The following is a 21481-nucleotide window of genomic DNA, read 5'->3' as shown; positions in this document are numbered from 1 at the left end:
CATTGGCCGAGAGGAGCAGTTCAGTTTCACTGCTTACATTGAGTGGAGGATTACCGTTCACTGGTATCTAATGGATTATGGTTTCGAAAATTCATCCAAAATAATTCAAAAAGCTTTGTTCTTGGAGCTTAAAATCAATAAAGTACTTCGGAAATCTCGGATACCGATTGCTTTGTCTTAATATACTAGTGATTGTTAACAATAACTTTTCTTTTTACAGTATGAGATGTACAGCATTGAAAGGAATGCCGAACGCACTGCGTCAGCCGGGAGACTGTTATATGACATGTGAGTGTAGTATCAGCCCTTTATTTTTCATCCTAAACCTTTCTTCGTTAATGCATATTCTGCTGTAATGATATCTTTCACACTTTAGCTATTGTCATACTAAGGCACTATTAAAGGGACACTATAGTCACCTGAACAATTTTAGCTTAATAAAGCAGTTTTGGTGTATAGAACATGCCCCTGCAGCCTCACTGCTCAATCCTCTGCCATTTAGGAGTTAAATCCCTTTGTTTATGAACCCTAGTCACACCTCCCTGCATGTGACGTGCACAGCCTTCCATAAACACTTCCTGTAAAGAGAGCCCTATTTAGTCTTTCTTTATTGCAAGTTCTGTTTCATTAAGATTTTCTTATCCCCTGCTATGTTAATAGTTTTCTAGACCCTGCAAGAGCCTCCTGTATGTGATTAAAGTTCAATTTAGAGATTGAGATACAATTATTTAAGCTAAATTATATCTGTTTGAAAGTGAAACCAGTTTTTTTTCATGCAGGCTCTGTCAATCATAGCTAGGGGAGGTGTGGCTAGGGCTGCATAAACAGAAACAAAGTGATTTAACTCCTAAATTGCAGGGGAATGATCTATACACTAAAACTGCTTTATTTAGCTAAAGTAATTTAGGTGACTATAGTTTTCCTTTAAGTTTTGTGAATATTCATTGATGAATTGGGTTATGTTCATGTAAATGCACCTTATCTTGGTAGTTTGAAATGGTTAAATGTAGACATTTCTGAAACAACTGCAAATTAGGGAAATAGCTCATCCTCTTATTTGGCATTTAACATTTTCTTATTGTTTGTGTTTCACAATATGAAATCGTATGCTAATTTATCAGATATGGACCAATATAAAATGTCAGACTGATTTATCACATGTGAGCTAATAGATCATCTGAGACTGGTTCATTAGATATGGACTGTTTTATTCAATTAACAATGAACTAAGGACACACTTACACACTTGCACAAAGTAGGACAAAACAAGAATGGCAGTTCCAGCTATGCTGGTTTTATCTAAATTTAGTAATTCATATGTGAATTCAAAGCATTCTACTATATACTGATTAAACCTACAAATTACATGTGAGCAAGAGGTTGTTTTTATAACTGTACTTTTCCGTTTCAGATCTTGAGTTCTTACAAAATGCTGATTGCAGTGTTATCTTTTTATTTCTGAGCATTTTCGGTGTTACTGAGAGATTCTCCTTATCTTTTTCTTTTTTTTTGTCAGGTTTGTGAATTTCCCAGACCAGCCAGTAGTGTGGAGAGAAATTGGTGTAATTACAGCCGCTCTCCGCAATGATTCTCAGGACAAGCAGACACAATTTTTAAGAGGCAGGTGTTCTTACATTATCTAATCACACTCACACTCCTGCAAGATTACAGATGTTATTGTTCCTATCAAACACTTTGAGCTGTCATGATAAGTATCAGGATTTCTGCTCAATCTTTATATTGATACCTACGAACAATCTTCAGCTGCTCTGATAAGCAACTCTTCATAAATGTTACAAAAAGTGCTACATGTGTTCATGCACCGTATGTCTCAGCTCTTTTTGTAGGACCCAACCACAATATTCGCCATAGTCTCATACTGCATAACTTTTATCCTATCAGGTGCGGAATTAACCACCTGGTGGCAGACAGCAAGGATTGGATTACTTATAGTCCAGGTGAACAGTAATTTACTGTAAATATAAGCAGTCTTAAAGGGATTCTATAGTGCCAGGAAAACAAAGCCGTTTGCCTCACATTATAGGTTCCTACAGTGCCCCCTTCCCTCACACACCCCTCCCCGCAGTACTGAAGGGGTTAAAACCCTTTAGTCAGTAACCTGAATCCAGCGCTGATGTCCCTCGGCACTGGGTAAGGCTTCACCCACATTCCTCCTGCAAAAATTGGACATTGCACCCAGACAACTTCAATGAGCTGACGTGGTCTGGGTGCCTATTGTGTCCCTTTAAGTTGAAGATTCTAAATACATCCATGTTGTCTTCATCACTTCAAACTTCTTCAGTGATCCTTTCTTTTGTCACATATACTTCAGATATTGCTGTTGCAAATGCATCCAACATATAAGCTGAGTAAAGGATTACTATTTAAAGGCGCTGTGTAGCACCTCATGATGATGTAGTAGTTATGGTGCCATTAGTCTGTGTGTCACCTTCCCATATTCAACTACTGGATGGCTGTAAAATCTGGCCAAAATTAATATTGCTAATGCAAAAATGTAACTTCCACATTGGCATTACTGAGCACTGTGCCAGGCCACAGGTGCTGTAGAGACCCCCATTTTTGGTCAATCAGCTCCAGACACTTTGGTTTAGAACCAGTGAACAGCGTCCACAACTTTATGCATGAATGAATGCATTTTTTGTTTAGGGACAGTGAATGTGAGTGCAGGTATATGTTTATATGGGGTATCCGTCTGTACCAGTGCATTGGTAAAGTAAATATGGGTTTATTTTACGTATGAATGACAATTCTGGGCTAAAAGTCTTAATACATAGCAATCACCATAGACCAAAGAAAATGGTCTTGTTGATTGCTCCACATCTAGACCTTTGTCCCATAATATCTCTTTAGGAATTGATATATATTAGTAGATGCAAATAATGTGCCAATGTTGATGTTCCTTTTATATGCTAGCCATATATATTATTTCACAGGTCTTTTTGAAGCCCTTCCTGGACGAGTGCAATGTGAGATGTTATTGAAAGCTACTGAACAGTGTTTTAATACTCTTGAACGTGCAGAGATGCTTCTTCTTCTATTGAGACGCTTCCCAGAAACAGTGGTGCAACATGGGGTAAGGAATGATGGCTTCAAAGAAGACCGATATCGGCATGTTTATTTTGTGCATGCCAAACAGGAGCTAATTAACCCCTTAAGGACCAAACTTCTGGAATAAAAGGGAATTATGACGTGTCACACACGTCATGTGTCCTTAAGGGGTTAAAGGAACACTATAGTCACCTACATTTCTTTAGCTAAATAAAGCAGTTTTAGTGTATAGATCAGGGGTAGGCAACCTTTTAGCAGCACTGTGCCGATATAGGATTGTGATGTCCCGTAGCGTGCCGATCCTCAGGCCCGTTGCTACCAGGCAAGCTAACCAAGCAATTGCTTGGGGCCCAGAGCTGGCCTGGGCTCCAAGCAGGGCCGCCATTTCTATAAGGATGCAGCCGCCTGAGCGCTCTATAGAGAGCCTCAGGCGGCTGCAGCACTGCCTCTCTCGTCATCTCCCCTTCCCTGTAGCGTGGCCGAGCTCCTCTTCCTCCTGTCAGTCCGGCTGGGTACCACGCGGTACAGGAGATTTAGTTTCCTGTTCCCGGCCGGACTGACAGGAAGTGCACCCTGAGCTCGGCCACGCTACAGGGAAGGGGAGGTGAGAAGAACATAGGGAGGGAGGGAGGGGTGGGGGAGTAAAAAGAACATAGGCGGGGGAGTAAGAAGGACACAGGGGGAGGGGAGTAAGAAGGACACAGGGGGAGGGGAGTAAGAAGGACACAGGGGGAGGGGAGTAAGAAGGACACAGGGGGAGGGGAGTAAGAAGGACACAGGGGGAGGGGAGTAAGAAGGACACAGGGGGGGGAGGGGAGTAAGAAGGACACAGGGGGAGGGGAATAAGAAGGACACAGGGGGAGGGGAATAAGAAGGACACAGGGGGAGGGGAATAAGAAGGACACAGGGGGAGGGGAATAAGAAGGACACAGGGGGAGGGGAATAAGAAGGACACAGGGGGAGGGGAGAGAGTAGTAAGAAGAACATGGGGGGGAGTAGTAAGAAGAAGGGGAGATGAGGAGAGCACAGGGAGGGGGGGTGAGAAGGGGAGATGAGGAGAGCACAGGGAGGGGGGGTGAGAAGGGGAGATGAGGAGAACACAGGGAGGGGGGTGAGGAGAAGGGGAGATGAGGAGAACACAGGGAGGGGGTGAGGAGAAGGGGAGATGAGGAGAACACAGGGAGTGGGGGTGAGGAGAAGGGGAGATGAGGAGAACACAGGGAGTGGGGGTGAGGAGAAGGGGAGATGAGGAGAACACAGGGAGTGGGGGTGAGGAGAAGGGGAGATGAGAACACAGGGAGGGGGGATGAGGAGAACACAGGGAGGGGGGTGAGGAGAACACAGGGAAGTTTTATGCACATTATATGCAACAGCAGTATTTGCACTGTAAACCTTTTTTATTTATATAAAGTGTGGGTGAACTTAAACTGTATGGCTATGCTGTGATTCTTGTAGGCTTTGTGTGCGGGGGGGGGGGGGGGGGGGCACCATGACCATTTTGCTTGGGGCCCCCAAATTCCTTCAAACGGCCCTGCCGATCCTATTTTTTTAAATTTAGGTGTGTATGCTGCCGTATTCTGCTTGTGTTATTTTTACTGTAATTGCTTTGTATCGTTGTATTTGTGCGTATATGAGCTATTATATTGTATATGTTCATTAGTAGTTTATGGTATCGTGTATGATACATATGAATGTGGGCTGCTTGTGGAATTGTGTGTAGATGGATATGTCACATTGTGTGTTAGGTAGTGTATGGGGGCTGTTTGGGGTTTTGCACGTGAGAGGCTGCATGTGGGATTGTGTGCATGTATGTAGATTGTTAGTGGTGTTGCGTTTGTGGGGATTGTGTGTATGTTTGGGTGTGGGCTGTTCATATTATTTGTATGAGGTGAGGCTTATTCTGCAGGTCTGTGTATATCTAGCAGTGTGGGTGGCTTCCCTGGGTTCCAGTGGGGACCAGCCTGGGCAGGTACAGGTCAAGGACAGGAGCTGCAACAGCAGCTGCAGGCTGCTCTACTACAGTGTGGATTCCCATTCACAAGTGCTGAGATCACTTCCTCTAAGTGCTGCAATGCATAAATTGAGGATTGTCCATCACTACCTCTTTGTATTAGCAGATATCTGAAGTTTCACTGAGACTCCTGATAGGCCAGACCCTGTTTGGCTCTAGCAGCCTTGAGTGCCGTGGAAAGACCCCTCGAGTGCCGTGCATGGCACTAGTGCCGTAGGTTGCCTACCCCTGGTATAGATCATTCCCCTGCAATTTCTCTGCTCAATTCACTGCCATTTAGGAGTTAAATCACTTTGTTTCTGTTTATGCAGCCCTAGCCACACCTCCCCTGGCTATGATTGACAGAGCCTGCATGAAAAAAAACTGGTTTCACTTTCAAACAGATGTAATTTACCTTAAATAATTGTATCTCAATCTCTAAATTGAACTTTAATCACGTACAGGAGGCTCTTGCAAGGTCTAGCAAGCTATTAACATAGCAGGGAATAAGAAAATCTTAATTAAACAGAACTTGCAATAAAGAAAGCCTAAATAGGGCTCTCTTTACAGGAAGTGTTTATGGAAGGCTGTGCAAGTCACATTCAGGGAGGTGTGACTAGGGTTCATAAACAAAGGGATTTAACTCCTAAATGGCAGAGGATTGAGCAGTGAGGCTGCAGGGGCATGTTCTATACACCAAAACTGCTTCATTAAGCTAAAGTTGTTCAGGTGACTAAAGTGTCCCTTTAATATGGATTAGTGTGTGCTAAATTCAGGAGCTAGGCATTTGCCAAGAACACCTGCCTGCAATATAGCTCATTAAGAAGTCATTTATTACACGGCCACTGAAAGTCTGTGTCGGGGAAGAAACAAATGGCTTCCTTTAGGTGCAAACTCTAGATCTGCTGCTATTGCAAGCCAAGATTTCATATACAACCAAAGAACACGTGCAAAACAAATGCATATTTCCTCTGGTAGTATACGCTGATCAGCCTCAACATTAAAAACACTGACCGGTAAAGTGAATAACATTGATTGTATCATTACAATGGCACCTGTCTAGGTGTGGGGATATGTTCGGCAGTAAGTTAACAGTTGTTTTTGAAATTCATGTGTTGGAAGCAGAACAAGTTGTCAAACAAAAAGATTTGAGTGACTGTGACAAGTGCCAAATATCGATGGCTAGACGACTGGGTGAGAGGATCTCAAAAATGGCAAGTCTTGTGGGGAGTTCTCAGAATGCAGTGGTTAGTACCTACCAAAATGGTGCAAGTAGGGACAACTGGTGTACCAGGGTCATGGGTGCCAAAGTCACATTGATGCATGTGGAGTGCGAATGGCTAGCCCATCTGGTCCAATCACATAGGAGAGCTACCGTAACTCAAATTGCTAAAAAATCTAATGCTGGCAATAATAGAAACGTGTCAGAACACACAGTGCATCACAGTTTGCTGCGTAGTCGCAGACTGGTCAGAGTGCCCATGATGACCCATGTCCACCGCCGATAGCACCATGAATGAGGACATGTGCGTCATTTACCTGTGGAAGAGATAGTAGCATGATGCACTGAGGGAAAAGGCAGGCCAGTGGAGGCAGTTTTTCTGGGCAATGTTCTGCTGAGAAACATTGGGTCCTGATATTCATGTGGATGGTACTTTGACACGTACCACCTACCCAGAGATTATTGTAGATCACATACCCCTTCATGGCAATGGTTTTCCTTGATGGCAGTGGCCCTTTCAGCAGGACCCTGCCACACTGCACAAAATTGAGGAATGGTTTAACTAACATGACAAAGAGTTTAAGGTGTTGCCTTGTCCCTAAAAATGTTTCAGATCTCAATCCGATAGAGCTGTACTGGAACCACAAATCAGATCCACGGAGGCCCCACCTTGCAACTTGCAGGATCTGCTGCTCATGTCTTGGTGCCAGATACCACAGGACATGTTCAGAGGTCTTGTGGAGTCAATGTCTAGCACAAGGGGGGGGGGGGGAGCTACATGATATTAGGAAGGTAGTTTTAATGCAGCTGATCAGTGTATATCGTAAAAAAAATTGTGGGATTTTTTATGGAGTGTTCCTTTTAATATATATATATATTCTGTTTAGCTATGTTAAGTAGGAAATAGGAGCAGATAGCGTAATCATAATTGTAAAGAAAAGTGATATTAAGTGCAAGAGACCTAGTGAATGCAATATGGGGTTGATCCAAAAATATGGAGCAGTCTTTGCATCCAAAACAGTCTTACGCAAGTCTATGATGTCTTATATATGAGTTACTCAAGATTGCAGTAACCTTTTAGAAATAAGCCACAATAAAGTATTTGGCCAGAAATAATAAATGCGTCATAAAGGAACTTATGGGGTCCAAAAATAGGGGGGGGGGGGAGCACCCTCAGGATGAAGTAATTACAGCTTTTAGTATATTGTAATTAACTATACATGTATTCTGTTTAATTATCCCATACCAGGTTAGCTTGGGTGAAACGTTACTAGAAGCTGAGAGTATTGAAGATCAGGAGTCGCCAGTAAACTGTTTCAGAAAGTTGTTTGGTAAGTTGAATAGAGAATGAATTTTCTTTCTTCTTCCTTAGAGGACTGGTGTTCTGCCTTTATTGATGCTTGCACCAAGGAATGGAAGCAATTGCAGAAAATCTTAGGTAACGCCATAAGCCCTAGTGTAAAAATAATACACCATATAGTTTTCAAAATTCATTAAAAGGGCAACAGTTGAAGTAATCTTTGCTTATAAGGAACCACCTCCTTTACGTAGAATAAAAGGATTAAGTAATAATTGTAATTATTTGTTGTAAATGTTATCATCATAAGCATTTTCACTCTTGTTGGAAGAAGCAAGGATGCCTGCTATAAGTACTTTATTTGCCTATGGGATATATGTTGCGATACAAAGATTAAAGGGATACTCCTGTTCCCCAAAGCACTTCTATCTATGTTAATGCACTAATGTCTATTCATTCTTATAAAATGACTAGACTTATATTATATGGAAGTTCTGATTGATTTTGTACCCCAGAATGTTCTCTCAATTTTAATGTGGGTTAAGTGCAATACAATGCATCTTGGGTGTAAAAACCCAAGGTCAGAGTATAGAATATTTGATCCCCTACTAACCTCAACATCTCAGGAAAGGAATTTAGAAGTCATTATTTCAGATGACTTAAAGGTAGGCAGACAATGTAATAGAGCAGCTGGAAATGCTAGCAGAATGCTATAGGGAGAGGTATTAGCAGTAGAAGGAGGGAAGTGCTCATGCCATTGTACAGAACACCGGTGAGACCTCACTTGGAATATTGTACGCAGTACTGGAGACCATATCTCCAGAAGGATATTGATACCTTAGAGAGAGTTCAAAGAAGGGCTACTAAACTGGTTCATGGATTGCAGGATAAAACTTACCAGGAAAGGTTAAATGATCTTAACATGTATAGCTTGGAGGAAAGACGAGACAGGGGATATGATAAAAACATTTAAATACATAAAGGGAATCAACACCGTAAAGGAGGAGACTATATTTAAAAGAAGAAAAACTACCACAACAAGAGGACTGTGGCAAAAGCAGCCACTTTAAAACTATGTTGTTTAAATATGTGTGTACCACTTTAAGAACCAAGCGTATGTATGTGTAATATGGTTCAGGTCAACTTTAGCGTTCGTATGCTGGCGGCATGAAAACCGCCAGCATTCATGCAATTGTTTCACGAACAGTGAATTTCAACACTGTTCGTGAAACGAACAAACTACCGAAGGGAGACCACACACAGGAGGTCGTGTAGCTCCCTTTAAGGATTGCAACATTGTTGCAATCGGTAATTAAGAAGATTCAGGGTGGCCGTCGTTCAGCTACCGACCACGCGGCGGTCGGCCATCTTGGATCCTTTGTTAACCCAGCAGTATTTGGTCGTCGAGCGCCTGGAACTAAAATCGGCTACTCGGCGGCACGAATACCGCTGGACTTCCAAGCCGTTCGGGAGCCCCGGTCCTTCGGTAATGTGTTTCCCTAAGGTCAATCAGTAGTTTGTATGTAACTTAGAAATAATGTGTGTTTCGTGCGGCGTTCGGTTATTTAAGCTGGGATCTGAGTGGTAGCGGTACTTTCACGAAATGTGCGCTCAGACCCCAGCTATCTACCGAACGTCCATTCATTTAAATCTAACGAATATTATAAAAGTTATGTATTTTCATGTAGAATATTGGTTCTGCTGTACGGAGGGATAATCCACTTAACTGTATATTCTAGTGGGAGTATCCCTCTCGTACAGCAGTGCATGATGGGAGAAATGTCCAGGTTGTTCAGTTTCCCATGTAGTCCCTTACTGTACAACCCCTGTAATGTCAGTAGGGAAACCCCTTGCATGGTGAATCCCATAAATACTGTGACCTGTGATTAAAGGCTCAGTTGACTCCCAGCCTATGTGTCGTCTAGTTCTTGGGAGGGAAGGATTCTTATAACGCTACCTGGATTATTGCATGCTGTATCTGCCTACTTGGATTATTACCTGCTTTTCCTGTCTACCAGCGGAGACCCTGTGGATTATACTACCTCTCCGCTGCAAGGACATAGTCTTAAATTAGAGGGGCAAAGGTTTCAACATAATATCAGGAAGTATTACTTTACTGAGAGGGTAGTGGATGCTTGGAATAGCCTTTCAGCTGAAGTGGTAGAGGTTAACACCATGAAGGAGTTTAAGCATGCGTGGTAGAGGCATAATGCTATTCTAAATATAAGAGACTAGTGAAGTAACTGCCGTCAATTAAAGTACCGGTAATTACATTTTTCTATCGTTTGTATATTTGTAATCCTGGCTTAGTGTGTTATTTTTACTAATCCCCTATTTTCCTTAACAGTTTGTGATGTTCTTCCTCTCATTATTAATAACTTGGACGTTCGATTGCCTGCCAGTCTGCTCTATAAGTATCTCAACAAAGCTGCCGAATTCTATATTAACTATGTCACACGTTCGCCACAGATAGACAACCAGCATCAAGGTAACAATATCAGAGCTTTATTAAGTAACATAATTGTGACTTTTTTTTCTTATTGAAGCTTATTTTAATCTTTAGGCACCTTAACAACTTCATATAATTAAAGTGGTTATAGTGCCTGGAGTTCACCGCTATCCCAAGGTTTAATGTTAAACATTAACAGTTTAATTCTGAATGCGAGTCCTCTGGGTGCTCGCTACCCTGCCTCCATTGTATAATTGCCTCAGCTGTAGTAATTCATGCCAGCTTTGGGGGTCAGGGATAGGCTGGGAATGCTCAGCTATGCCCTTTGCCATTCAGTGCTTGGGCTAAAGCTGAAACATCATCCTAAACTGCAGAGAGCGGCTTGGGCTGCTTGTTTAAAAACAAAATACTGTTATCAAATCGACACTCACCCTTTACATAAATAGAAGTATATACAGGAAGGGGGCACTCAAATCAAAGAGAAAAACAACAGAAAAATATAGTGTAACACTATGATGTAATATAGCAAGGTTTGGTATAATGAACTCCAAATTTGCACACCCACATGATGTAGAGCCTAATCAAGATTTGCTCAAATCTGTAGCAATTGTGTGTTTCAGGGTAACACAAACCCTCTTCTCAGGGGTTAGATGAATATGCTCATAGAAGTAAAAACAAACATCTAAAACCCCAATGGTGCAATATTAACCAAATATATGTGAGATAATAATAGTATCATATAGAGCTTGCCTTCTAAAGAGCCATTTAATCTGGCTCTGGGGTAAAACACTGTGTACCAGTATAGGGTGGTACTCCCAATCTGGGGCACAAATTCTGTGTGCCAGATCCAATGTATCTGTCTCTAGGGTGTTGTGTGTCTGCAATATTATGTTTGTCTTTATTTTGTTCTATTAACATGTTTACACCTTTACATAGAACTTAAAATAGCATTTTCTGTTATTGTTTGTGTTTTTGTTATATGTTGTAATAAAACACTTTCAGTCTTTTTTTTTTTTTTTTTTTACAGTTTTTTCTCATTTATTGCTTAGTTATTTGGTATTTAAATGTGGTTACTTGTATCCAGTCACACAGGAAGCATCTGACCTTTTATCACCTACAAAACGTAACTCCCAGAAATACATAATTGAAGGCCTGACTGAGAAATCTTCCCAGATATTAGACCCTTGGGAAAGACTGTTTAAGATCCTGTCTGTAGTTGGAATGAGGTGTGAATGGCAGATGGATAAGGGAACAAGGTAATTGTTTGAAAGCAAATGTTGCATCAATTAGAATGTTTTGTTACTGTATAAAACATCTTTGTTGCATTTTGATGGTTGCATCACAATTGCAAAATTCAATATTGTTTTAGTTTTATTTTAACAATTCTATGCTCTTCTGATAACACCATCAGAATGGACATGAACATTGAAATATTAGAAAAATGTGAAAAGCGCATAAAATCATATGGTTATACAACTGCTAGGGTTTAGAGTGATTTATCCAGTTTTAAACACACAAAAAAAAAAGTTTATGTAAGTACTCTACCAAACATTGGTTCTGGTTTTTATTGGTCTACTCAACCATGTATGACGGTAATCAAATGAGAATGTTATATAGAATTTTATTTATTTATTTGTTGTACATTTTATTAATTATATACCAGCATTAGATATGTAAAACCTTTTGTATCCTTCTCTTTCTGTTTAAAAGTGTGCTTGACAAAATTTCTGTCCATTCCCAAGGTGCCACTGAAACCAAATCATTCTGGTTATCCACGCCTGGTAAATTGTTGCATTTTATAAATGTGCACATGGGAAAGATTAATGGAGATTTTATTTCCACTGGGATGTTTCCTTGGATGCGTATTTAATTAAAATAAAATTCACTGTATTCATAGAGATGAGACCACAGGAACAGTAAATATGATACATTTAAATCGTATTGTCCGACTTTTTATTGACAACCATTGTATTAGACCTAGACTCAAAAATGCAACATCTAGGGGGGCGGGGCCTAACAGTCAACAAGGGCAGACGTGTCTGTGTTGAGCTCCTCCAGAGCTCTGCAATAAACAGCGTTTTAAAACCTGTAACAGATCAATTTGGGGGCAAAACAAGCAAAGGTCTCCACACCTGATACAACAGACATGCTGGCAAGTGATATGCGAACTGCCGGGGGATTCCTACCTCCACCATGGCGAGTGCGGCCTAGGGTGCGCCGGGGCGGGAGTGACTGCCGAACTCCTGTACTGGAAGTGCCCAGTGGCTAATAAGCGGATGCCAGTGCCCCGTAACCCCCATCTTGGGCCGGCGGGGTGATCCCGGCCTATTCCTGGAGGGTTCCCAAACTTGGGGACACGAGTGCAAGCGGATCACATCCAACCCTGCCTAATATGGCGGCGACCACGTGGATCCCTGGCGCCGACAAAGACCCCAGCGATATCCTCGCTAGGATAGCCAGACACTTCTCTAACTTCTGGCGGAAATTAGAATACCTAATGCTCCAGCCCACCCTGCCACATAAAGATGCCCACTTACCTAAACGTTCTCCACCCAAGCGATCGGCATCTCCAGCTGCACAAATCCCCTCTTGGCGGCGGATCAAGAGACGAACAGTGTCTAGCATAAAAATGGCGCTGAAGACCCCACCCAAGCGCACACAAGCAGGACCGCAAACACGACCTGAAGGGATGAGCAGCAACCCACACAAGATACGTGCCCCAACCTGCTGTACTGCACCTTGGCCAGGCGACAAGCAATGTACCTCTTCACTCTGGGACTGTGTCGTGCCCATAGCAGGCATAGGCTGAGACTGGCTCTGGGACTGATCTGTGAGGAAAGACCCTGGGTTACTCACTACAGCTGACTGCAATTAATTGATGTCTCTGCCTATATGCTCAATTTAGACAACTTTTTTCTCTGTAGTCTCGCTGTCCACTGGATTCCACCCAGGGGCTCCCTCCAGAAGTAATAAGCCTGCCATACCCTTTAGTATGTTTCTTTCCTGTTATTTTCCTATCTCCCTTTAAAAATGCACAGCATACTCTGACTCAGTAAAAGCGCATCTTTGTTCAAGCTTCACCTCATGACTTCCCTACCATAAGGCATAAGCTTAGCTAGGTGGGTAAATGTAAGATGGTTTGTTCTAGCTAGTCTGGGCCAGTACTTTCAGCTCTTGGTTTAATCTTCAAGCATTTGCCAACCTTCGCGCACTCACTAGCCCACACCATTAGAGAATCCGAGGTCGCTGCAGAGGGGGGTCGCCCTGTCCAAAGAATCACTTAGCAACTTGACACCCTGAGCCTCTATATAAGTCTCTATATAATTTGTATTACGGGAACTATCCCACTTGAGCAAATTCTCACACGACTTCCTATCCCTAATTCAGCATTTTCAATCTGCTTCAGTACCGACTTTATCTTATCTTTTAGCTGACATTGAGATTTCTCTTGTGACTATTCTACTTTATAATATAAAAAGTGCACCGTTAATGTATGCCTTACACATGTTTATAAGTGTTGAATTGATCGGCGAGCAACTGCTGTTGTGGCATTGCATGCCTCTTTGTTTTTTCACAAGCACAATAAAATAAAGAATTAAAAAAAAATGCAACATGTAGAACATTTGTTTTTAACCACTGGGTCAGGACTCAAAATGAAGTTCTCATATTTTTTTCAGGGGGTCCCCAAAGGTTGGAACAGGCACGCCATATCCATGCTGGTCCCAGGCAACCACACACAATAACTAGTTTATTTTAATGACTGTACCTTCCCCACAGCAAAGTAGAGCCCTTCATACTGGAAAGAGACTAATGTTGGGAATTTGCAGAATTAATGAAATTATATATTGCATATATAATTGCTATACATATAGCTGTTGAAGATGTAACGGAGGTTAATACGCATCCTTGCCAAATAACGTTAAGAACCAGTAAAGCGAATATTTCAGCATGCTGTGACATACATCTTTTATTGGGATAGTAATGTATCATTTAATTCGTCCAGGAATTTCAGCGACTTGTTTCACCGTGTGAAAGAACTGTGCAGGTACATCAGCAATTTTGATAATGAAGCCCATGCAAAGTACAAAAGTCAGGTCGTCTATTCCACAACCCTTGTTTTTTTCAAGAATGTCTTCCAGTACATCAGCAGCATTCAGCCGTCACTCTTCCAAGGTAGGTATAGACTTATCTCTTCATATCCATGTGTTTCCCCCCCCCCCCCTTTGAATGCAACACACTTTACATTTCAATTGCTCTTCAAATAAACACTCATCGGATGCCACTGCTTTTTTTGATAACCCAAGTTTTTTGCCTAGTTTATACTGCACTATTTTTTTGATACGGAATCAGTAGCGACATGCCTGTTTCTCTGATTAGTAAGCTGGCCATTTGCATCCTATTTATTATATCTCTCTGTGCAGGGTTTTCTTTTTTTTACTTACCCTGTACCCTTTTTTTTTTTTTTTTTTAATTCTGGATATTTTATGACTCTTTTTTCACATACAGCTTTTCACTCTGACTACCCCTCTCCGTAACTCTTTGTATACTTGGTATTTGTAACTTTGTAGCAGTCTTGGCATTTATATTAATTATTTGAATGTTTATAACATATTTAGAACTGTGCAGTTCAGCCATTGTATGTTTTTTTTGTTTTGTTTTTTTCAATACTTCTTAATAAAGCCATGCCTTAACATTGTACCACTAGTTTTTGTCCATTTGTTTTTATTACACATATGTTACTCCTGTCTATCTACTCATTATCTTCTGAAAATATTTTTGTAATTTTCTAATATTAATCACTCATTTAAGGCCCAAACGCTTCAACCCAAGTGCCTATGGTTCTCCTGGATGATCTCTCCAATGTCTACAGTGACGTTGAGCTTAATCCTGCTAAACATGTTCACAAAAGAAGAAAACTTGCAGAGAGCAGAGAGAAAACTATGGTAATTGTGTAGAATTTAATTCCAGTTTTTGTTTTGTATGGAGATTTGATGCATTTTCAGGCACAAACTAAAGGGACACAAGACTTGTAATTAATAACGAATAGCTTGTCATCATTGTCGGCTTTATGCTTTTAGGAAGAAACTTTGTTTTTCAGACATTTGATCGTTTTATGTGCATTTAGCACCCTTTTTGGAACTATTTCTGTTTAAGGAATTACTTGGTTTTCTGTGAAAGTTGTTATATTCTGTACTCTGTGAGAGCCAACGGGACAGATATTAAACAGCATATGTTACTTAGAAATGTTTGGTGAGTTTCTTATAACCAGTGTATACATTTTAAAAGGTTTGGCATGCCGTATTTTATAATTAAACACTTTTATCTGCTCATTCCATTCCATGTGCAGACATTAAGTTCGTAAACATAAGTTAGTTAGTAATTTATTTACTTTTTGTTTGTTATTTTTCTTTCTTTCTGGCAGAGCTCAGATGATGAAGATCTTAGTGGCAAAGGGCGAAATCGTCATGTTGTGGTTCACAAGAATGACCTTTCTAACCCCAATGAAGTGTTAGAATGCTTTAAGATGGCTAGGGAATGTTGGGACCTGCTGCATTCCTCTGAGGCTCTTGACAAAGGTAAAGTTCTCGGTACCATATTACACACAATCCTTAGATTAGTATAACTTGGTGTATTCCCTTTTATCTTATAAAAGATGGCAGGAAATATATGCATACGTGCAGCAGGATGTGCACTGAGTAAATCTTGCTAGCACTCATCCCCAGTTACCAAAAACACAAGTGAGCAAAATAATATTTACCCTCTTGGTTTAAACTCGCTTATAGTTGAAACTCCTGTTGTTTGAACTCCTACTTAAAAGAGACTACTTGAAATAGCCTACTTTCAAGCAAACTCCAGTGAGCACGCTCTGTGAGTCAGTGGTGGGTTTATATTGGCAATACAAATCCCACACAGGTGGAAATCAAGGGGCACTCACCCTAATTAGCTCAGCAGCAGCACCCACAAGGAGGGGAATATAAACCGCAAGAGGGAAAAAAAAAAGAGGGGAAACGTTTTTTAAATAGAAACGGCATGTAGAAAAATATAAATAAAAAAGGGACAAGAACATAACACAGTAAGGGAAGAGTTACCGTAAATGTGGTGGTCAGATATTTAAGATTTGTTAACACACTATGGAGAGAGGAAAACACTAGAACACGGAACATTTTGTCTGAGTCCTAGATTCTTGGAAAATGTGTGAAGCACTAGTATAAATAGCTGTTTGTTTTTTTTGTTTTTGTTTTTAATTTGGTGCATGTTTAGAATTCTCCAGGATTTGCTTACCGTGGAAGACTGACACCTGGCTGTGGTTAAGGATTTTCCTTACTGATATGGTGATATACCAGGTACGCCAGGTTTTCTAGGTTTGTTTGTTTGTGTGTTTTTGTTCCTAATGAGCAATAAAGGCAAGTGATACATCATTCATTTTATATCACTTAAATGTTTTTAGTTGAAAAGCATGTAGCAAGTCCATTTTTGCAGTGTTAAGAAATAAAAGCTCCAGCAATTGTAACACATATATGTCAAAGAATTAATACAGCTACATCTTTATACAAATTATTTCAAAATAAAACAGGCTAACTAGAGTAATGCAAGGGGAACATATATGAGAAGTGGAACCTGGGGATTCTTATAGAAAATATGCAAAAGTGAGTAGTCTGCTCTCGAATGAACCCCTCTCATGGCAGAGTAGTCATGTTGTTTAGTTACCTCTCTCCTGTGGCAGCTGTGCTAATTGCAGTCTTACAATCTGACTAACTGCCCCAATTGATGAGGTCCTTTTATTTCCTCCATCTCTCAATTTTGTTATTTCTGTTTGCAGCAAGTTACATTTTCCCCCGAAATCATACAGTAAGGTAGTTTAGAAATTTCCAAGCTACACAGAAAATGGGTCAGCTGCATTAGATAGGAATTCACCACAACAGATAACCATGGACTTTGCAGTGACCTCAATACGGTCCTTGACATTTGTGAGGTTGCCAGATAACGATTGTTTATGCTCCTGAAATCTGTAATTTTTCACAAACTCCAATCCACAATTTAACCAGGTTAATGGACCATATTTAAACTGTTTATCATATTGTCTAAATCTCCTTAAAGGGACAGCATAAGAAAGGAATTACCAGCCTACACCACATGGCAGCTCTGCAAGGCCCTCACTCTCCTACACAACAGATCATTGGGCAAGGAACTCTGGAGCAGCAGCGAGCCCTGATTCAACTTGCATCCTGTCACTTTTCCCTTGGAGAGTATAGGGTATGTACACCTAGACATTGTACAGAAAATGTCCAATTAGATTTTTCTGGCAGAATGCTTAGTCTAGAGAAGTGGCTCCCAAACCAGTCCTCAAGGAACCCCTACCAGTTCAGGATTTAGGGATTACTCTGTTGTGTCCAAGGTGTTTTTTGTTTTTTTTCTAAAAACACCTTGGATACAACTGGGTAATACCTAAGTCCTGGACTGGTAGGGGTTCCATGAGGACTGGGTTGGGAACCACTGGCTCTCGAGTGTGAACAATTTTATAGTATAAGTACTTGACACAACTCTGGTGAACAAAATGTGATTATGGTCTTTTCAAACTGGCAAACCAATACATGAAAACAGGGCAGACCAAATGGTATATCTCAGCTGCTTTAGTAATACCTCTTGCACAACGCTTAGCCCTTTTCTAGGCTTGGAGCATCACTAATAATACCCACACAAACTCTATTAACTAAATAACCATAAACATTTTCTGACCAGGGTCCGCATATTACTGGTACATGTAGACTTATGTCCTGAGTTCAGAACATGTGTTCGAAATAGTCAGATCCCTTGAAAAATGACAGCTGGGTATGTCACGGCTGGATACGGTCGCCATCTTGTAAGACATTGAGCTTGTATACATGCCTGACCATTTTCTGTTTCTAATTTGTAATTTTTTTTATTTTGTGCCTTCCTTTAGCTGACATGTGAAAAAGTCCTGGAAATAATCAATTTCATAGTGCCCCCAGCACAAGAGATCTCCAAGAGCCGAGAAGAACTACCAAAAGTAAAACCTAAATTCAGAAAAGGTTCGTGTTACTTGAATCTTTTGAAAGTGTGTATTCTTTACTTGATCTGTGGCTCATGTAATCTTGTCTGATTGTGCGTGGGCTGAAATTGAAAACCACTGAAATGACTTCACTGAGTATCATTGTGCAGTGCCAGGAGTTGGTACTTTTTGTGTTCATATATATATATGCATGCCCATGCAGGTGTAGGCAACCTTCAGCACTGCACTCAAGATGTCATGGACAACATCTCCCATGATGCTTTTACAGCTATAATGCTATAATGCTGGCAAAACATCAGGGGAGATGATGTTTACAACACGTGTTCTGAACGTTGCTTACCCTTGCCCTAGAGTTCAGGTATGGCTTAATGTCAACCCTTGACTAGTTGAATCTAGAGTAGGAAAACTGCCCCCCCCCCCCCTTTTTTTTCTTTCAATCCCAAGTGCATAACTGGACCCGAGGTGGGCAAATCCTCAGTCAAGCAATAGGCAAAAGAAAAGGATAGTCCAGGCTCTCAAGGTTGAAAAAGAAGCAGATTTATTGGAGAGACAAGGTAACATTTCGTCCTCAAACGAGGCCTTTGTCAAGCTTGAGCATTGCGGTGTTTCTCCAATAAATCTTCTTCTTATTCAACCTTGAGTGTTTTTGACCATAGTTTTCTTTTGCCTAAGTCTTTTGTACTGCCCAGACAGAAATAGGCCAGATTGAGCATTGTGCAATTTTCAAAGTCTCCACTGAATTTTTCTGGTTTAACAATGAATGATTCTGATATATTTAATCCGGTAGAAGCAGAGTATTTGACGTTTCATGAATATGACCTTTCTGCACATATTTTTATTTTGTATTATGTCTCCGTCCACCTTGCCTACCTGTGGAAAAACCTAAACTGTTTCTATTTGCCTTACCACAAATGTTCTGGTTTTATAGGGCTTGTCTTTTCTTTTGTGTTTTAGGATCTGATCTAAAACTTTTACCTTGTACAAGTAAATCTATTATGCCTTATTGTCTTCAACTGATGTTAGCATGTTTAAAGGTGAGTACATTTTGTAAAAGTGACTTTTTTTGTGAATATCTGAGTAGATGTCAGAGTAAGCGTCAGGTTGGTTAACATATGATCTATATATTTTGATAGCAAAGTGTACCTGCCAATCTCATTTACATCGCCCAAGATAGGTATTGTTGGTTCTAATCGTGGCAGAGACAACCAGGTCCTTCCTAGTTTTATAAAATGAACAGCACTGAAGAATGTATTTTTTTTTTTTTGCAAGCTGTTTTTAGATAAACCCAATGAAACTATGCATAATTAAACAAATGAATGTTTTCATTTGGGGTACATTACTATGTTACTAGGCTACTCTGAGAGTAATCTTTTTTTTTTTTTTTTTTTTTTGTCAATCTTTGTTTTATTAAGGCATGTGCAATGGGGTACATAACGAAGAGAGGGAAATGTGACATACAAGTTAGGGTTTATACATCGTTTGTTACATTTCCTGGATAACAATGCCTAATTTTTATTTTTATGTCGATTAACGAAAACATCTTGTTCAGTAAAGTTAATAGTGATGTCGAGGAACGTCGCTTCAGTATCTATATAGTGCACAATTGGTTAACTTTGCAAGCAGGCAATAGTAGAGCATCGTAATTGCTGTGCTTTGCTAGAGTATAGAGATTCAAGAGCGAGCATAGACAGGCATATCAAGAGAAAAATAACATCAGGCTATACATGCTGTCTAAAACGATTTAGCTTGAGATCAAATTACTGGTTGGGGTAAGTCGCTTTAACCAAGCAGCTATGTGCATCCTACCTTTATATAGTTACATTCAGGCTGAGCATTACAAGCCAGGGCTGGCATGAGAAAACAAAATAAAATCCTGTCAAATGATTAGGTAGGTAAGCGAATAGGCAGGCATTACTGGGTTATATAGGTTTCAATATACAGTGGTAAAAACAGGTAAGTTAAACATTTGCCACCAGGCAGATTATGGCATAGTAGGTGAGTAACTGCGCTAATTATCTGCATTAGATGTGTCCATTTAAAGGCGTTCACAGCCAGGGTTTGTGGGGATGAGTGGGGTTGTTAGCAGCAGGTCCAGCAGCTTTTGCCGTCTGTCACATGGAGCTGGGGTACCTGTCGCTTCAGGGTTGAGGATGGTGTCGAGCAGTGCCCTTTTCTCCGGCGGACCTTCTCGGCTGCGTACTAAGCTGTTACTGGAATGCGGGTATGTTGCTTTATGGGTCGCAGTACCCAGATGTAGCTGGCGCTGCGAAAAGATGGTCGCTTGGAGTCTCGAGAGCGCCAGTGGGGCACCGAGAGTAATCTTTTATGTTTCTTTTTTGCACACCTTATTATTATTGGCACGGGGGAAGCAGTAGATTATAGGGTTTTAAACAACTGTGGTTACTAATATGTTAATTTTCTTTTCTGGTAGCTCAGAGCCTTCGCTGACACTCGGGATGACATTGCTTTAGGGCATGTCATTGTGTTACTTCAGCACGACTGGCCGAAAGGAGAAAACCTGTTCCTGAAAGCAATTGGCAAGATTTGTCAGCAGGGCAACTTCCAATATGAAAACTTTTTCAACTACATTACAAGTATCCTTTTATTGCTTTTAGTAATTCATCTCCATAACTTCAGTAAAGCTTAGGTTTTAAAAAGAAAGCATACTTTGTAATAGATTCAGCATGCCTTAATTTGTTTGAATAGTGGCTAAACAATTGCATATCAAGTCAGATGCATTCCTGGAGTGGAACATGTGCTGAAGCTGTTTGAAGGACCAACAAGCCAAGTCAGTACGTACAGGGTGCTTCAACAAGCAAGTTCCAAGAGACCCTGTAGTTTTTTTTTTTTTACATTGGTAAATCAGAGGACCTTGTCTTGCACTGGCTGATGTGGTTTGTATTTTGTGGTTCTAAGACTTGAAGGCCAAGGTCACCCATTTAATTTTTTTCCGATCACCCCCCCCCCCCCCCCCTTCTTGGTTGCACTCGAAAGGAATGACGTGGTGGGTGTTCCACTTTTAATGTGTTTTTTTCTAATAGACTGAATACTAACCTTTGTATCTCATTGAACTAATGGTTCTTGACAGATAGAAACATTTGTTCTTATCAACTCATATTCATCTACTTCCTTAACGGGCTTTAAAGACATTGATATGTTAGAAGAATTTGCCTACCTAAGGACACAGGAAGGGGGTAAGATTCACCTAGAGTTAATCCCCAATCAAGGAGTTCTACTCAAGTAAGTTAAATTAAAAATAAATGTTAATATATTTTATGAATGCCATTATCACAGGATTTCTCAACATTGATATCAAGGGGGCTTGTCACCTAAAAGATTTTACTAGGACCAAAACAATATGAAAAACAAACTATAACCTTAATGTAATATTGTTGAATACGCTTTCCAAATTATTTAATATT

The 21481-nt window shown here is 40.6% G+C and overlaps 1 protein-coding gene across 2 annotated transcripts in view; it reads left to right on the top strand.

Annotated features, from left to right (window-relative positions):
* The window catches only part of INTS10 (integrator complex subunit 10), a 32450-nt gene that overhangs the window by 7123 nt on the left and 3846 nt on the right, over positions 1 to 21481 (top strand). For both annotated transcript variants that reach the window (XM_063455806.1, XM_063455807.1), the window contains exons 2-16: positions 221 to 288; positions 1517 to 1620; positions 2955 to 3094; positions 7531 to 7612; positions 9926 to 10066; positions 11112 to 11283; positions 14031 to 14200; positions 14837 to 14970; positions 15450 to 15603; positions 16289 to 16371; positions 17126 to 17281; positions 17970 to 18078; positions 19014 to 19093; positions 20491 to 20653; positions 21206 to 21299. In XM_063455806.1, the coding sequence (XP_063311876.1) occupies positions 221 to 288; positions 1517 to 1620; positions 2955 to 3094; positions 7531 to 7612; positions 9926 to 10066; positions 11112 to 11283; positions 14031 to 14200; positions 14837 to 14970; positions 15450 to 15603; positions 16289 to 16371; positions 17126 to 17281; positions 17970 to 18078; positions 19014 to 19093; positions 20491 to 20653; positions 21206 to 21299 (1850 nt within the window). The remainder of the gene's footprint in view (positions 1 to 220; positions 289 to 1516; positions 1621 to 2954; positions 3095 to 7530; positions 7613 to 9925; positions 10067 to 11111; positions 11284 to 14030; positions 14201 to 14836; positions 14971 to 15449; positions 15604 to 16288; positions 16372 to 17125; positions 17282 to 17969; positions 18079 to 19013; positions 19094 to 20490; positions 20654 to 21205; positions 21300 to 21481) is intronic.

Source organism: Pelobates fuscus, chromosome 5, assembly GCF_036172605.1.
Source record: "Pelobates fuscus isolate aPelFus1 chromosome 5, aPelFus1.pri, whole genome shotgun sequence".
In the NCBI taxonomy this organism is placed as follows: domain Eukaryota; kingdom Metazoa; phylum Chordata; class Amphibia; order Anura; family Pelobatidae; genus Pelobates; species Pelobates fuscus.
The sequence above is the reverse complement of the archived record's forward strand: the minus strand, read 5'-3'. Positions and strand labels throughout refer to the sequence as shown.